Source organism: Nannobrachium achirus (assembly GCF_963921795.1).
Source record: "Nannobrachium achirus genome assembly, chromosome: 10".
Classification (NCBI taxonomy): Eukaryota; Metazoa; Chordata; class Actinopteri; order Myctophiformes; family Myctophidae; genus Nannobrachium; species Nannobrachium achirus.
In genome coordinates, this window is record NC_137819.1 from 47,335,580 (window position 1) to 47,353,691 (window position 18,112).

The window sequence follows — 18,112 nt, forward strand, 5'->3', positions numbered from 1 at the left end:
AAAGAAACACTTCAGTCTGTTAAAGTGACTCAAATGCAGTCACCTGTTCTTAATAGCTCCCAGGTAAATTACTCCTTTACCGAGCTGTGCTAAGACTATACAGAATCAAATGTACACAAGCAACGCATGTGAACATAAAGACTGTACATTCGTTATTTAGCACTGCAAATTACAAAATGGAATATTTCTCATTCACTGTAGATCAATGCTCACATGGGTGACATTTCAGCTATAGTGTTTTTGAATTTTCACAACCTGTGTGTGCAACTAGTCACAACAAGTCACAACCAATGTGCAACTAGTCAGTGACGTTTTCTAGTCATGTGTGTGTTTTCTAAACCAAACTATGTGTAGTATTTTCAGGCGATTATACATTTTTTACACCTTTCAGTACATCTGATATATTCTGATCAGAGGACATGCTCCATGACAAACTCTGGACAGTACAGACAGAAGCATAAGGGGTAATGCGCAGGTAAGTAGCCAATAGGAGAACATAAAATGCAAATTATTTTAACAAATGTAATAACACTAAAGACATCATCAATGCCCAGTAAGCTTGGGAAAGGTTCCAAGGTGTGTGCGCGCAGGCAGAGGGGTTGGGAGGTCTTGTTCATGCCTGTGAGGAGGATGCGCTCTACATGCAGGCCAGGGGATCAACTCTAGTTGTTACAGATGCTTTCCATGCCATTGTCCCTCTGTCCTACTACATTCTGTCCTACTACATTCACTGCTACGGTCTAAAACGGTATCAAAAACAATTAAAGGATGACCTCTAAGCCATCACATCAAGGAAGACTGGCCTGCACCCACTGCTCTGTTCCAATAGGTTGAAGGTGCTCAGTTCAGACCCCAGGGCAGCTGTGGCGGCTCTACACATAAGTCTAAATGAGAGCCCAGTTGGGGCCGGCTGGCAGCGCGTGCCCCGCCCTGGCAGCAGTTAGCAGCCTGTTAGCACTCACCTCCCACTGCATGTGAGGCGGGATGTTCCTGATCTGCAGTTTACAGCTCCTGGAGAGAGAGGGGACAGACAGAGTGACAGACAGAGCGAGAGAGACAGCGCAAAAGAGGAGCAGGGGAAGTCGGGGGTAATGGGTGGAAGAAAGGTAGAGAAAAAGATGGGAGAGTCGGGGATAAAGGAGGGGGGGGGGGGAAATAAAAGCAGTTAGTCATAGGATAATCGGTATCACTGAGGGTGGGGGGTGTATTGAGATAAATGACAAACTAAAGGCATGGAACACGAAGACATCAGTGGGTCTCCCGTTCTCCCTTCCAGCTGGGCGGGAGAGAGATAAACAGGTGGAGAAGCTGTGGATGAATCCCTTTCCACCCTTTTCAATCCATTCCCCATACCCAGCAGGTGGAACATGGGCGACAGACAAATGGGGGGGGGGGGTGGAGGTTGCTTCAAGTCACTGCTGGACAGCTTAAAACAAGATGGGCCTGGTCAACATGGAAAATCAATCTCAATGCACTCCGCTACCAGCCATCTCGCTCACACCACTGGAAGACAAAGTGACGATAGAGACGGGGTGGGGGGGTTGAGGACAAGGACATGGAAGACGAGAAGGAAGGAGACGCGAGAGGAGAGAGCGCAACAGTGGCATCCAAGAGAAAAGTGTGTGTGTGCGTTTATTTGGGGTTGGGGGAGGGGGGGGTGTAGCGCTAAAACTCACACCACCCTGAATGTGATTTATTTTTCTCCTCAAGACATGTACTCATCGCGTTGTACGGGTGAGATGTTGGCCGAGTTCATTTTTCTCATGCCGCAGTCAACAGACATCGTACACGATGGTCGTGCACAACCCTCGTGCACAGAAGCACACACTTTTGGGAGAGCAGGAGGGGGATTTTAAGTGACACCAAATTAAATCACGAGGGAGACAGACAGGAGGTGTTGGGGTCTCTCCTGGCCATGACACAGGCTGTTTTTGGGGGGGGGGGGGGGGGGGGAGGGAGACAACTACTATGCATGTGTGCACATGCATGTGCATACACATGCCAGAGGCAAACAAAGGTTGTCATTTGAAGAGTCACTGAATCATTAGAAGCAATGCTGGCTACATCCAGCAAGAAAACTTCAAATTCATCCTTTTTTCTTTTTTGCCAAAGAGATTCCCAATTTAGATATGGTTGCACGCCACTGGAATACAAGACAAAAAAAATGTACAAGAGTGAATGTACAAGGGGATACGTTTGGAGGTCATGCAGACAATATGACTTGATTGGAATGAGTCACATCGGAACGAGTTTCACAAGTGTTCTTTTGAACGTGGACGATGTTATGTAAAATGTGAGGAAAAGTGTGTGGCCACTCCAAAGTCCGGCGCCTGCTGACACACCAACCTAAAAGGAACACAATGTACATACAGCTGAGAACTGAAGCAGGATTTCTGACCCTTACTCACACATACACACAGAAACAGGGGAAAACCCTGACCCTAACCTAGTTCCATACAGGCCTTATAAACACCACATACATATAGCCTACAGGTGTAGATGTCTGCACATGCACAATAAAATCCTTGTGTTAATTTAAAATTCAGAACGGGTACACATTATGGTGTATCATTATTTTATGCTTTAACTATTGAAAAATAGCAGATATACAAGCTCACGTCTGCTATTTTTGAAAAATCGTGAAAATTTGGATTTTGACCCGATTCTATAAGGGTCTTTTGAATCCTAAGGTTTTTTGAAAAACCTATGTTTCTATATGTCAGCAATCTGGCCAGCCATCGTCAAAGAAAAGGTCCTTTTCACTCAACTGGAGCTCAGTTAGTCTGTTCTTGAGCGACTACTATGTCAGTGGTTCTCAACCCTTTTCATGTCAAGGACCCCTAAACTGATATTTATTTGGCCACGGACCCCCATCTCAAAATATTTAGTTCCAGGGACCACCCAGAAACAAAATTTGAGTTACAAATGTTCGCTTTGAAAATGCATATATTCAAAGATTTGCACACATTTTCACGACTTTCAAAAATAGCAGATCTACAAGCTCGCAGCGCGGCACTCATGAGCTCATGAAGGCTTATCACACACAAGCCTTCCCAAGCTTTTATTCCTAAATTGCGTGATCAGTTCAATTCAACATACCGTATATTTAAATTCAGGTGATGAGCTTGCAAAAACTGTTGAATGCTTAACACAATCCGTGACAATTTAGGTAGATCACTGGTTCTCAAAGTGGGACCCAGGGACCCCCTGGGGTCCTTGAGTGGGTTCCCACCCAGGAAAAATTACGGTAATTAATATAGCATCAAATAAGTTTAAACACTTTAAACCGGTGCGCCTGCTGGCCTAACGGTCCGGGTGCATACCACATAGGCTCTGATGCTTTGACAGCGTGTCGCAGGTTCAAATCCCTATCCCCATCCCGATGACCTTTTCTGCGTGTCACTCCCTAGCTCTCCCCCCATTTCCTGTCAGTCATATCAATTAAGGCATAAAAGCCCAAAAACAAATATATATAATTTTCTTTTTTTTAAAAAAACACTTTAAACCAATACACTTCGGCTATCTGAAAATAGCCGGTCTAAAAGCGCTTAAATCTTTTTAGATCTGCTTTCAAAAAACAATCTAGACATTTAGAAAATATATACATTTGGAATATCTGTAACATTTTAACAAATCTTGCATGGGGTCCCTGGCACAAAATATATTCAGATGGGAGTCCGCAGCCACACTGAGGTAGATAAAAGCAATGGTAGGCAACACATAACATTCATCACCTGGCCCCATTCCATAAACATCATAAATTCACCTTTAGCCCCAAAACACATACTAGGAAGTTTACGTGAGCTGGGAGAAAAGCATATAACACCGTTTTTACACCGGGTCATGCAACAGCCACCACACACGCACACACACACGGGCCCAAAAAGAACTTCCACATGAAGGGGCATGCCATGCACATGTGTGCTTACGAGAACGCTTAGCAGCGTAGGCCATTAATTAAAATTGTATATAAAAAATCCTCTGCATATCAAGCTAGCCGTGCTGCATCTGTACATACAGATTTTATTTAATTTAAAACATTAGGAAACTACTTAATTCCAAATGAGTGAATCGTAAAGAAAATTCCCAAATGAGCTTCCAAGAGGAATTCCAGACCTTTCCGGCCCACTGTGCCATTCCTAGCTGATCCAGCCCCCTTCCATCGCCCCCCCACCCCTTCTGTATGCTCTGCATTGCGGTGGGAACGCCGTACGAAATGTGCAAATGCACCGAGCACTTCCAGTCGGATTAACCTATAGCTCCACACATGGAGGAAGTCAGCCCGGGAATGGGGGAGGTGGGGGTGCATTCCCCAGTTCCAGCCTTTGATTTGGGAAGGGGGTGGGGTGGGGTGGAGAGGACTAACCCTGTTCCAGGGAAGGGTAACAAGGGCCCTCTCTGCCCTGTGGGGGTGGGGCCCCGTTGCTATGGACACAGGACAAGTCCACTGACAGAAACATGTACGGGGGTGTGTGTGTGTGTGGGGTGGGGGGGGGGGGTAAAAAAGAAAAGGGGGAAGAAGGGAAGTGTAGAGGAGGGCCAGGAGTGACTAGCATTGGCTCATCGTGTGACCAGGAGATGGCCGGCTTCCTTATTTACTTTTAAATTCAACCAGCATTCTACACATTGAGCCCACCCACCCTCCCACCAATTGCCGCTCCCTCACCCAACACAGCTGAGATCTATGGGCCTGCATCAGGGAACTTTGTGTGTGTATGTATGTATAATAATAATACCCCCCAACATACACAAGCATGTGTATGCATCTACATGAAACCACAAGAGGAATCTCATGTCGAGCAGCACGAGACTGCGCCACATCCGTATTCATCTCCATTTCTCAGCTATCCAACCCGTGCTGTGGCTACATCCATCAATACTAACCAGTAGAGATACAAACACTCACAAGATCTGTCCCCAACACCCATTTGACTATTCTGCATGCAGAGGTTCTGAAGAACTACGCCACACAGCCCTAGTTTCTTTCTCACAGACCCTTCAATGGCCATTCTGCAACAATTACGTTACACACTCAACCATTCTGTTCACCCAGATTTGTTGGAGAAATTTGACAAGCTGTCTGACATTTTTAATTAAGCTCATTAAATTCAATTAATTTCTGCAAAGCGTTTACATGTATCTAAAAAAAATAACGACCCCCCCCCCCCACCACCACCACACACACACACACACACACACACACAAAACTCACAAGAACTCAATGTCACTTTGAGATCCTTTTGTGAAGGAGGGATCACTGAGGAAAACTCAGCATGCAGATTGAAGTGGCCACTTTCATAATTCTGACATCCCAAGTCTCAGCCCCAAATCTGTTTTGCAGGTGGGGCCACATTGTGACCCTGTGATCTAGAATTTTTCTAATATGAGCCAGGAATTACTTAATGTACAACAAACCCTGGTACCACTACCACCTAGACAATTGTTAATTTATGTTATTTATAGCACAGTAAGCACACCACTTATTTAAAATAAACTGTTAAACAAAAAACATATACATACTTTTTTTAAACACAGAAGTTCTGTTTTGTCCCATGACTGTACACCAACAAGCCATCATCATATGGCATCTGTCATGCACATAAAAACTCCCATCCGTTAACTCTCTGGGCAGTTCTTTCAAAACCATACAGTTTTCTGATTTTCTACACTAGTGACAGGAAATGTGTGTGAGTTATTTAGGGGAGGAGCTAGCTTTATGGAAATGCCAAAGACGATCTGACCATGGAAGGCAAGTCAAAGTGAATAAAACAAAACACAAAATAAAACATAATGATACAACAGTTTGGCTTATTCTAAATGTGTGATTCAATTACATATTTATGAGCAAATGAACCAACCAACCATTTCCAGAGCAAATAATTACAGGCCAAGACAAAAATATAGCTAGTTTATGCAGCATGATTAGGATAACAGGCCAACATGCAATCCTCAAAATCTTTTCCCAAAGCTAGGTGGAAGGCCTTTGTGGTAGATAATGTATATTTTTAATGTAAATAGATACACCTGTAGAAGATTGTGATCAAACCCAGGTGCTCAGTTTTCAACTTGCCATGTTTCCCCCCCTAAAGTTTGCAGGAGGGACAATACTGCCTCAACTTAAGACGCTTATACAATCTGTGCTTACATGCCAAATTCTAAAGCATGACATGAATTGTCAACAGTGTAGGACAGTGAAATGGCTGAAAATAACCAATACAAATGTGTATTCATTTTACACGTTTTCTAGTCTGGAAGCCATTTTTTGACCATCCTTAAGAAATATAGCCTAGACTCTTGGCCACAGTCGAGAGAAATGAACCCCCCCACCCCACCCCCCACGTACACACTTTCTCAGCATTAAATGCCATGTCTCCACGCACCCTGAGTTGCCTTCTTTACAGTCATTGGTGTACAATGTACATGCTAGATGCTATGCTACAGCCCTGTCATTTACTGTATGCTCACTGTAAATGGCACTTTTACGGTGAGACTGCCTTGTTGCTGCTGCAGGACTTCCCCTTCCTGAGGGGTTCAAAGGTTAAGCTATGGTGATTGGCCAAGCCTACAGCTGATACTCAGCAGGCTGGAATGCAAAATGGGGCCTCAGTGTACACGCACCCCCGACTAGTGAGCGAGCGGTGTGTGTGTGGCCAGTATACTGCCAACGTTGACTAGTTTTGTATATTTTTTTTCCTGTTGTAAAGCAAGGGCACACAATTAAAAAAAAAAATATATATATATATATATATATATATATATGTTTTTTTGTTATACAGCTGAAACTTGAGTGGCCATTCCATTGACCAATAATATTGTATAACACCAAGATAGAGCAACGTCAGTTTCCCTCGCCAGAGCCATAGCAGATTTTCAACCCAAAATTCACCTTCCATCTGGAATGTATCCATGCAAAACCACTTCGCTACTCCACTATAGCAATTTTAGCCCATCAATCATACAAGTTCACTTCCCACATTAATGCACAGGTTTTACAGAAATTGTATTTTTGACATGAATGTGTGAACTGAAACCCCTCTTGCATGTAAACCAATTAAAACACAATACACTAAATGCTCTCCATTCAATGTTATTTTAATTATCTTACGTGTCCCACTTTCACTGACTACAAACAGGTAGCCCAATCAGAACACAAGATAATTAAATGACTATTGAGAAACTTAACCAAGCTATATTCAACGCAAATTCAAAATCCTTTGAATGATTACCAAGAAAACTGACAGCAATTAAAAACAAGAATGATTAAATTGTGGCTCATGTGCCAAACTGCCAACCCATCAGGAATTATGCAGACAATGACAAATAAACCAAATGGGTAACTGAAACTGGGTCAAAATATCATGGAAATTGTTTATTGCATAATAAGCAATTTCAGTGACTATAGGGTCTCTTCTACAATTCTGTTAATTTGTCCATTTGTAACTCTGGGAGTGTACAATATACAAACGTTAATCAAATGGACCCATAAGGGGCCCTCTTTGGACACATTTACACTTCCAGTGAGTGAAATTAACTCTGAGGATTTTTACTGTATGGGGTTTCCGTGACTAGGGCCCAAAAGCTGCCATTCCATTAGCGTTTGGGAGTCCATGTCGTGTTGTGTGGAGGGGTGGGCGGAAGCTCAGGGCAGGCAGGGAGACTGACGGGCAGATCCTTCTCAAATGGACGACTTCACTTCACACACACACACACACAGGCCTACGCCTCATTCAGCCCTACTACTACTACTCCACATTTCAGCAGATCTCTGGCTTTAATAGACTATATACAGGATAGCATATACTTATGATCATACTGTGCATTGACGTTAGTACAAAATTGCCAACTGGCGGGGCAGCAGAGAAGAAATAAGCTAGTCAAAAACAAAAAACTAAATACACAATGGTTTTTCAGGACCCACGCAGTCATGGCGAAGGGGGAGGAGGACTAGTGCATCACACAACCTTTGATTTGACCCCAAATTAAAAGCATTCGTGAAAATGGGGTTTAATTTAGGCAAAAATACAAACAGGTCTACATCTACACAAGAGTACAGGGGGGGGGGAAAGGGCACAATTAGCCCGCGTTTACCAAATGCAGAATTGCCACTTGAGAAACACAATACTAGTAGAAAATGGCTGAAGGAAAGAAAAAAAAATGTCGCCACCAGGAACCTGGAAGCCCCCCATGAGTGTAAACCTGGGCCTACCTCTGACGTTTAGGGACAGAGTGCTCCACTTCCAGAAGTTTTCCATTAAGTTCCACTTTACCTAGAAAAGGAAATAAAACATTTTTAATTTTAAAATGTAAAGAGTTTTGACTGGTACGAGACACGATTGCTGGCCTATACTGGCATATCCTAACTATTTGTTATGGCATTGCAAAAAATATATCTTGAGCCACCCACACATAATGCAAGAGTGCTCAAATAATGTGTGTTATTACTAATCGAATTTAACACAAATGTACATACCGCTTGCATAAATTAATGAGCAGACATGAGGCCCTTTCGTAAAAGACTGTGCAGGAGGTTAACTTAATTGTTACGTGGACTGTTATTAAGAGATGTGATAGGTTTATCCACGTTGTGGTACATCTAATAAACACAACACTTAAGACAACAAGGTCTTGAAGCTCATTTCGTTGACCTACATTTTACCAGCACAATTAAACCACCTGGTGTGTGAGCATGGGCGGACAGACAGACAGACAGACAGACAGACAGACAGACAGACAACACTGTGTGCTACAATGTAACAAGTTAGGCCACTTGAGGGGCCCTACACTTTGAAACACCCCGGACAAGCGCTAAGTTCAAAGGGAGTGCTTTTAAAGTGATCCGTGGCTTGTATTTTACGAATAAACACGCACAAACCATGCACGGTGTCCACGGCCAGCATGCTTTATGCGCCCCACTACTCTGAATGGCGTGAGCCACGATGAGAGAAGAAGCCTTGGCATTCATATCCCCGTGATTGTGTGTGTGCTCGTACGTGTGTTACACCGGGGGCCACATCATTTCAATCTAAATGTATTTTTTAATCTGCGTCCACGGTGTCAAAGGCCAAGTAGAGGTTGTAGGAGAGAAAAATCCGTTTGGTAACACCCCCACCCTACAAGACTACATGCATCTCTCTCCTCTCTCACACAGGGGCCTGAAGTAAAGCGATCTCCACAATTGCAGCATAGCCTGCGTCGCTTCAAATACTTTCGTTAAAAGAGGAATAAAGCGGCTCACCTGAAAGAATATCAATGGCTTTCATTGCGTTCTTGTCGTCCGGGCAATCCACGAACGCATAGCCAGTTTTGACAAGAAACGGACCAGTGTGCGGAATCTTCCACTGCTCAAAGAGAGTTTCCAAGTCCTCCGTGGTCGTCTCGTCGCCCAGGTTGCCAATGTATAGCTTATTCATGTTCAGCGCCGAAAAGGACACCCCTTTAAGCTGGCACAAATCGTTATTTACCCTCTAGAATGTGCAGTGTTTGTTTGGAGCAGCTCGGATCGCCTCTCCACTAGTACGGGAGTAGTTGTGTGTCCGCGGCGTGCTTCCAGGTCGGTAAAGCCACAGAGAGAGATTTGACTGGCAACCTCGCTGCGCTCGCGCTCCCTCGCCCCCCTCTCTTTCTATCGCGTAAAAAAAATGAAAAATTCTCAATATGTAATCCCGCGTCTCCAAAACGACGGCGCGTGGTGTGAAAAGGAGGAAAAACTACTTTTCTGTATTCCTCCAAACCCCCCTGGCAAATGGACAGAGAATGTCACACACACGGTACGGCTCGCGCCCGCCTCTGAGCACAAAACCAAGAAGAAGGTGGTGGAGACTGAGAGAGAGGGGGAAGGAGGAAAAAAAATCCTCGGCTATTCCGGCTTTTTTGAATGAGCCACGTGTTCAAACTACAAATCAACCCCACACGTGAGGAGCCCAATTGCTCAATTAAGTGTTTGGGGGATTGGGAAAATTGCACGGGAATCTGGGGTGGGGACAGCAGAGGGGAGTGGAGAAAAGGAGGGGAAGAGTGGATTGGTGGGGGGGGAGAAAAAAACCCTGGCGAGCTGTGTGTGCGTAAAGGGATTCCGTGAGAACCCAGTGTATCTCCTACTAGAATCACATTCGTGTGCCTTTCTCTTGCGAACCCTCGCTTCTCATTGGTCGGCCGGAGAAATAGTAAAACGGTGGTGCGCGCACGCACGCACGCACGCACGCCCATAGCAGGGGACTATGATGATAATGCGGGGGCTCGTGTGCTGTGCGCACACCGAGCGCGTCCATGTGGTGGTGGTATAAGAGAGGGCTTTACAGATGGCACAGTAGAAGGGAAGGGGGGTGTGGCCATTCATAAATGATATCGCACTATATTGTTAAATTGTATGCGTGCACACGAACACACGCTCGCTTTTGGAGAATGTACGCACGACAGGGAGGGCCCTGCGTCGCTTCTTGGGCCCCGCGGTCAATATGGGAATGACACGTAGCCTACTACCTACTACTATTCAAATGATGGCATCCATCTTCTTCAACAAGGTTGGGAGTGCTTCCCTTCCCTTCCCTCCAGTCAGTGATCCACGATACAAAGTCCAGCCGCACGCCCGACCTGTCCGTGTTCACACAAAATGACATGGAGGGGGGGCTCACGCAGTGAGGCGGCTGCCGCCACCCTAACCTATTTCTTCACACAACTTTCGGGGAGTTTAAACAAGCTGAAATAGCATTTTGCCCACGCCGACTGAATGCATATGGCGAATCCGCTCTGCTTGCTATACCTCAGGCGTGGGTCTGTGCAGTGCATGTACTCCAAGAGGGAGGGGTCTGCCTGCCACGCTGCTGCTGTGTGTGTGTGTGTGTGTGTGTGTGTGTGTGTGTGTGTGTGTGTGTGTGTGCCCCCCTAGCGTCATATGTAACGCACAGCCCAGTTGACTCAAATGTAGAATCCATGTTTAGAAAAAGATTGCATAACTGCCATTAAAAGACAGTGTGAAAATGACAGTCAGAGACCTGAAGGTTAGTCACAGGTCACCCCTACAGAGGATGGCTTTATCGTGTTTCAAAGACATACCGGTGCCTATTGTTTGCACTTTAGAGCAGTCACAGCCTGATACAGTTTCATTGGAGGAGTTTTCCAAGTTTTCCCTAACCAACCCATAAAAAAAAAACAATTACACATGGGCCCAGGGTTACACCACACAACCCCACCTAAGATGTAGAGTTGGAACAAAACACCTAGACAGGAAAAGTGTTGTTTACAGTGAAACAATGATCACAGTAGTTCCTCATTTTTACTTAATGTTTAGTAGCCTAAAGCACAGATAGGCCTAATAGTGCAACTGAATGTTTCTGTTTTGTTTGGGTGGAGAACATGTGTTGACCTACATGTGTCTTATCCATTACTAGTTTTTTTCAGATACATAGTAGTTGGTGGTATATGTTGTCTATTTCTGAATAAACAATTAATGTCAATTCATCTCCAATCTGAGCATGGTGCAGAGTCAGACAGTGCACAGTTTACACGGGCTTGTACCACAGTAAAACTAAGATGTATTATTTCAAGACATATTAGGCTTAAGTGACTCATATGTGAACAGTGTGTAATTCATAATAAATAGCTAGGCTATAAAACTGAAGCATTTTTTATTGATTGAATACTTCATTAACAGTTTGCAATTTGTATAGGCTACAGTAGCCTACAGTTTACAATAAATGTTAATAGGATAACACAAAAAGCCCTAGCGGCTTGTTTCCATTGTGGTCCTGGACCACATTTCCTTAATAAGAAATGTAGACTTGTTAAGAGGTTCAGATAAGCCTTGTGTCTCTATTGCTATTGCCAAAGTTAAATGAATAATAGGTTTGTTACTTGCTCTTGTAATTTGCTCTTGTTTGATGTGTGCAATGTGCATGGGCCCTTTTGCCAGTGTCACAGGCAGAGCAGTCACTGTGGGTCAGTGGTTCCCAAACTTTTTTGCTCGAGACCCAAAAGAGGAAATGAGACGTTTGCTCGGGATCCAAACTAGTGAAAACAGCAGATCTACAAACTCACAATGTGTCGCTTCATGCCACGTTGTGAGCTTTATAGGTCGGCCATTTTCACTACTTCTTAAACGTGTGTGTTCAATGTTATGGAATTTCTTTGATTTGTCTTTGATTTCTTCATGAAATTACTGAAAAAAAATATTAAATTGTGTTTTTAACTCGTGTTTTAGGATAATAATTAAAGACAAATTGTTAGAAACAAAAAAATAAAGGGACCCATAAAAATGTGTCCGCGACCCACAACTGGGTCCCGACCCACTGTTTGGGAAACACTGCTGTAGGTTACTCCCTTTACTGCCGAACAGACACAGAGTGGCATTTCATTGGCTGGAACAGCTTAACCAATCAGAGGGCTTCAGATTTGCTCCGTACTACTTGTGCTGGCTCGGCCTCAACGAGCTCATTCATTGGCTCTCCTGTTCTATATGAATCAGCCCGCGAATTATGCGTATTTTTCGCCATGTTTTCTCAATTAGGTCCAACCAAAGATGTGAAATATGAACCGCTGACTCAATCCATGGTACTTTGTAGCCGTTCTTTAATGAGTGCATAGAGATCATATTTTTGTTAGCAGGGTGACTGAAATAGATTCATGTTAAAAGTGAGTAGGCCAGTTCAAAAATCCATGTTTACTACATTAACAAATTGTGTTTTTTCTCAGTGTTTTGTAATTCGTTTTAACTTTTTCATAAATGACAGCATCTTGTTTCTCTTTTGCCCAGCTGCAGATTTATAACTTTCTCTACACGTGGACCCCTGGAATGTTGAATTAGCTTAAACTTAAACATGTTTCTATGTTATAGCTAAGCTCATACAATTTATTATAACTAATTTCATCAGATGTTATTAACCTCCGGGCTGACTTAAATAACGAATTGCAAGCCTAAATGTTTTTTTAAACATGAAGAGATAAAAGTTAATGTTTCTGTGACCAGTGATGGAAAAAGTACTAACATATTTTACTTATAAGTAAAAGTATCAATACTGTAATTTAGAAATACTCTGTACAAGTAAAACTCTGGAATTCAAAATGTACTTGAGTAAAAGTATTAAAGTATTGCCATCAAAAGTACAAAATGTTTGAAAATAGCAGATCTACAAGCTCACAATGATGCGACGCGTTGTGAGCTTGTATAAATTAAAACAGGGCTAAATTGGTTTATGAATGTTTTAAAATATTATAATTTAGGCCTATATCTGCAAAGTAAGTAGTAACTAAAGTTTTCAAATAAATGTATAGTGGAGTAAAAGTACAATATTTGGATCCAAGATGCAGTGGAGTAGAAGTAAAACTATTGGAAATTGGAAATACTCAAGTAAAGTACAAACACCTCAAGAATGCACTTAAAGTACAGCAAGTAAATGTACTTAGTTAGGCGTACTTTACACCAGTGTCTGTGCCATGGGGCCTTGTTGCCTGTGCACACTGCACATAGCCTTCTCTGTGGCTCCCAGTGTGCTGCAGGAGGAGTGAATGTATCGCTGAGGAATGTACAGAAAAATCTCCCCGCCCCCCACAACAGACTCATGGTCTTGGCTCCTCCGTATAGCCAAGTTCCATAGGGTCAAAACTGACATAAAGTTTGGAACAAGCCTGCAGCTTTGGCGTGTGTGTGGAGCTTTCACTATCAGGCGGTTCATCGGGCTTTCATGAAAGGGAAAATGGAGAAACGGGCAAAAAAGTCGGTCTGTTTTTACTGAGCCTAAACTGTAGATATTTATAGGAAAAACTATGTTTACGATTAATGTAGCTTAGCCTATACACCCCAACGTTGTGTTATGTTGCTTAATGCTTAACTCCAGGCGGTAGAATAGATACAACTTCGCCAAACCATGGGTGTTTCCCCCTTAAGCAACACCCCTGGCTACTTTCATTCAAAGGGACTCTAAAGTTTTGGGTGAGATCGATTCCTTCATTTATTTCGTATCAGGCGAGTGGGCTCGCAGTGTCTTTGTCAGTGTTTAAGTTGTATCCGGATCTACTGACACTGCCTTGGTCAGAATCTATGGAACAGTTGTCGTGAACGCCATGTTGAATAGAAATCAGACCAACACAAAACTTTTCGAGGGAACATTGCCATTTTATCGATGTAATTATGAAGACGCTGTTATTATGGCTTCATATCTGCAGTAACTGATTCTACACAACCTGCCTTATAGGTAGTCAAATAGTTTTGATAAACATATTCTCCAGATTCTCTTTATGCAGGACAGGCACCCCACATCTCATTATAAAATGGCGGGTTTGTGCCCTCTGAAAACATGCCAAGGATAGGCCATTTCTTTTTTGTATATATTAGGCTAAATAAAGGTTCAACGGTGACTGGGACATTATACAATGGTAATTACATTGTTGCTGTTTATTGTAAAAGAGCCAATCCACAAATAAATTACACTTGATTTGTGTATGGTTGATTACTTGGGCTCTGTTATGCATTGCTCAGCCAGAACCAGCATTTATTTAAATATAAATATGTGAAGAAATTAAAAACAGTATCTTATTTTGTAAAAAAAAATATATATAGCAGGGCCCATGCCTGTGAGTGTGAATAGATATGGTTTGACTCAAGTATCCGTTTACAGTATAGGCCTATAAACCAACATGTATTTTTTTTAAATGACATTAAATACTATTGTTTGTTTGCAAACTCCACCTGCCTACCAACTACTAGGCTATGTTTCATTTGACTGTATACCTTTTCTGGATTTGAACATTTGTATAAAATAAAGCCATTTTATTCATTATTAACATTATTGGATTAATTTGGTAGGCCTATTTTGCATTTTAGTGGAATGAGTTTAGTGGAACGTCTAGATCTAGCATAAACATGGATCTTTTCACAGTGGTCACGTAGGCCTATATTTGTCTTTATCACACATTCAAGTTGTTGGCTAAAATGTAATGGTCTCTAGCATGCAAGCTTGCCTTTATAGCCTATTGGACTACGTTTTGTTCTGTTGTCGGCTGCTGTTTGTTAACTTCATGTAATACCTTGATTGATTGGTTACACTGTGTCCGAGTCCAGGCTGGTTTTTGACAGCTCATAAGTAATTTTGGCATGGCAGGTGCATTGTTTGATAGAAAAGGGGCAAAACTTGATTTATTGTGATCCCCCCCAAGTTGTAATGCTTTTAATTCACATGTAGCCAAAAGTAAACTGAATGATTACTGAATATGGCATGGAGAAGGCTGAATATTTAATTACAGGTGTAAAAGTTTCAACAAGTTGTTAGTGATGTTGTCCAGGTAATATATTTTGTAAACACACCCAAATAGCTATAACATTGATTTGAACTAAGACAAAAGTGATGATTTAAACTTTGTCCCCTTCATGTGGCAATGTTATGTTATTATATACATATACACATGTAAAATGCATTCAATAGGTTTCCTAAATCTGCACTGTTGAAGTGTTGTCCCAAGGCAGAACAATGACCCGTCTGTGGATTTATATTTCCTGAGATGCAAATATCCTCATCTTCATAATAGAATTGTTTTCATATTGCATTCTGATACATGTGTGAATGCATGCTGTCTTAATGCTTAATGTTTTGTGTAAAGCACTATTAAGTGCCTTGTTGAAATGTGATATACAAATAAACGTGTGTATTGAAGGGGGAGAAATCACTCTTGTTCACTCATTAAATAGTCATTACCTTTCATCATTATGGACATCTCACACGTGAAAAGGTCATGTGTTTGGTAAAAATAGTCCAAATACTTGAAGATATAAAAGGAATATAAACACATGAACCCCCAAATCTATCAATTTCAGGCAATATCATGTTGGTTTGTAGCTGATAAGAGGTTTCTTGAGATATGATCATTATCGGCACATCATGCAAACATCTAACTGATTAGTTAATTAGCACATTCCGCAATCTTGGCCATGCTTTCAGTCTTTGGATTCCATCAAGTATCAACTCAGACCTAAGAGCATGTTGTCACTTGTTAATTTTCACACACTGTCCTGTGGTTTAAAACTCTTCAGAGTTCACAGCCAAATCGTGAGTCTTAATTTAACTCTGGAAGATAGGCTACATGACAATTTGTACACTTTCAGAGTTAAATTAACACACAACATATGGTACCAGAGTGTTGTAAGGTATGTGGTGAAATCTATTTGGATTGTCTTAACCTTTTCTGTTTCATGTATGTTGTCCCTAAAATCTTTGACAAAAATGAAAATCCCCCTAACCCTTGTCATGGGGGGGACATTCCTAAACAATAAAAATGCAACCACAGAGGTCGTCTGGTGATTTTTCTTCCCATTAGCCAATTTTCCATACCATTATGATGTTGCCTTTGCCACATATGTGAACATGTGTTATTTTTCTCTGTTCCAAACAATGTTTGAAAACTCCCAAGTTGTATACACAAGATTCAGAAGATTCTCCTGATAGGGTCCATAGGGATGACCCCTTCCACCGGGTTAAGAGGGCTCAAAAATATTTGCAGTCATGGCTGTTCCTAGCTATAACATTAACATATCAATGTCAGTGCATTTGGGTGTACATCTATGCACCTGTTCTCTACCATGACAATTACAGATCATGGATCAGAGCAGTGGATCTCAAACATTTTCATGTCAAGGACCCCCAAATTGTATATGTATTTGGCACGGGACCCCCATCTAAAGATTTAGTGCCAGGAGCCCTAGAAGTGAAAAAATGATTCCATATTTGGCACATTTTTCAAAGTTTTTCAGAAAAAATAAAAAGATTGTAACACGTTGTGAACTTGTAAATGATCTATTATCAAATAGCTGAAAGAAAATTGATCTTTAGTGTTTAAACTGTTATCCCCAGACTGCACTCTGAGAAACAATTGATCAGAGGAATGTTTTGCCATTCCCATTTCTTATCACTTCTTGTTGCCTATTTTCTTTTAATAGATGCTAATACTCTGCATACATTATGTTGGTTATACTTTACCCATGTTTTGATATACTCTCTGCTAGTCCACATATTATAAGAATGTTATTTAGATATCATGTTGTTTAGATAGAGGCTAGGTTTGCTTATTGGTATAGTTATTTTGTAGCGCTTCATTGTTTTCTTTTATCTCTTTACTTAACCATTTACCCTGTTTGACTTCTTTCATGCAAAAAGTTTACAAAGCACGTATCTCCAAAAGTCTCAGACGCTAGACAACACATGTTAAAAGAAAAATTGAGTCCACACACTTTATCATGCTCCCATGTAGTGACTCTATTCAGTTATCAACAAGGTGATATTTCATGAAGCATCGGTCGTAACTCATTACATTCACTATGGGAGTAGTTTCATGTCGTTTACGCACTTTGTAAGTCACTCTTGATAATCTGCTAAATGATAAATGCCTAAATTGTAATTGTAGGCCACGTATTCCTCACTCTCAGAATGAAGCATAAAACATAATGGTAATTTAATGGTGACTGCTTTACTAGTTGTAAAAGTGTGCAACATACACACAAATAAATCCATGTTTCAACATTTACTACGTGGCTGCAGAATCTCTATTGAGCAAGAACTCATACTTTGACCTTTGAATCATGCCAACTCGCAGCTGCTTACCTTGGAACCTATAGAATTATCTCAGTCAGTGTGAATGAATGCATAACTCAGAGGGGCCCCTGGATATGTCAGCAGTGATTATTAACCTCATCGTGGTGAAGCTCCTTACCATTAGGGCTAAGGTCAACAGATGAAAAGCTCCCTGGTAGCTTCAGCATAGTTTCTTACTTTTATTAGCCACGCAGACTTAGGATCTGTTTGCTCGTTCAGTGGCAGTCAGCTCTATGATTTGAATAGAAATCACCGCAATAGATCAGAACCAAGTTGACTTATCCACATTAACCCCATCATCTCTGTTCTGGGGTGAACATTGAAAAATTAATAGCAGGTCATTGAATCAAGTGACTTGGTGTAGAGAGAGAAAATGGAGGGGGCCTGGTATAGACCCTGGGGGACTTTAAAGTGGTTAACTGCAGTTTTGATCAATGCAAACATTGAGAAACTGATAACACTATCTTGTTCATAAGATTAAAAAAAAAAGTCAGTACTTATCCCAAATGTAAACATGATAACGCCACTACTCTTACATA

The 18,112-nt window shown here is 41.8% G+C and overlaps 2 protein-coding genes across 2 annotated transcripts in view; one reads left to right on the plus strand and one right to left on the minus strand.

The window, feature by feature from the left end:
* Positions 1 to 9,410, minus strand: part of igf2bp3 (insulin-like growth factor 2 mRNA binding protein 3) — a gene marked incomplete at both ends in the record, with an annotated part of 35,282 nt that extends 25,872 nt beyond the window's left edge. The window contains 3 exons of the mRNA XM_080735547.1: positions 963 to 1,011; positions 8,207 to 8,267; positions 9,236 to 9,410. Coding sequence (XP_080591673.1) covers positions 963 to 1,011; positions 8,207 to 8,267; positions 9,236 to 9,410 — 285 coding nt within the window. The remainder of the gene's footprint in view (positions 1 to 962; positions 1,012 to 8,206; positions 8,268 to 9,235) is intronic.
* The window catches only part of sem1 (SEM1 26S proteasome subunit), a 239,031-nt gene that overhangs the window by 12,200 nt on the left and 208,719 nt on the right, over positions 1 to 18,112 (plus strand). The window lies entirely within an intron of this gene.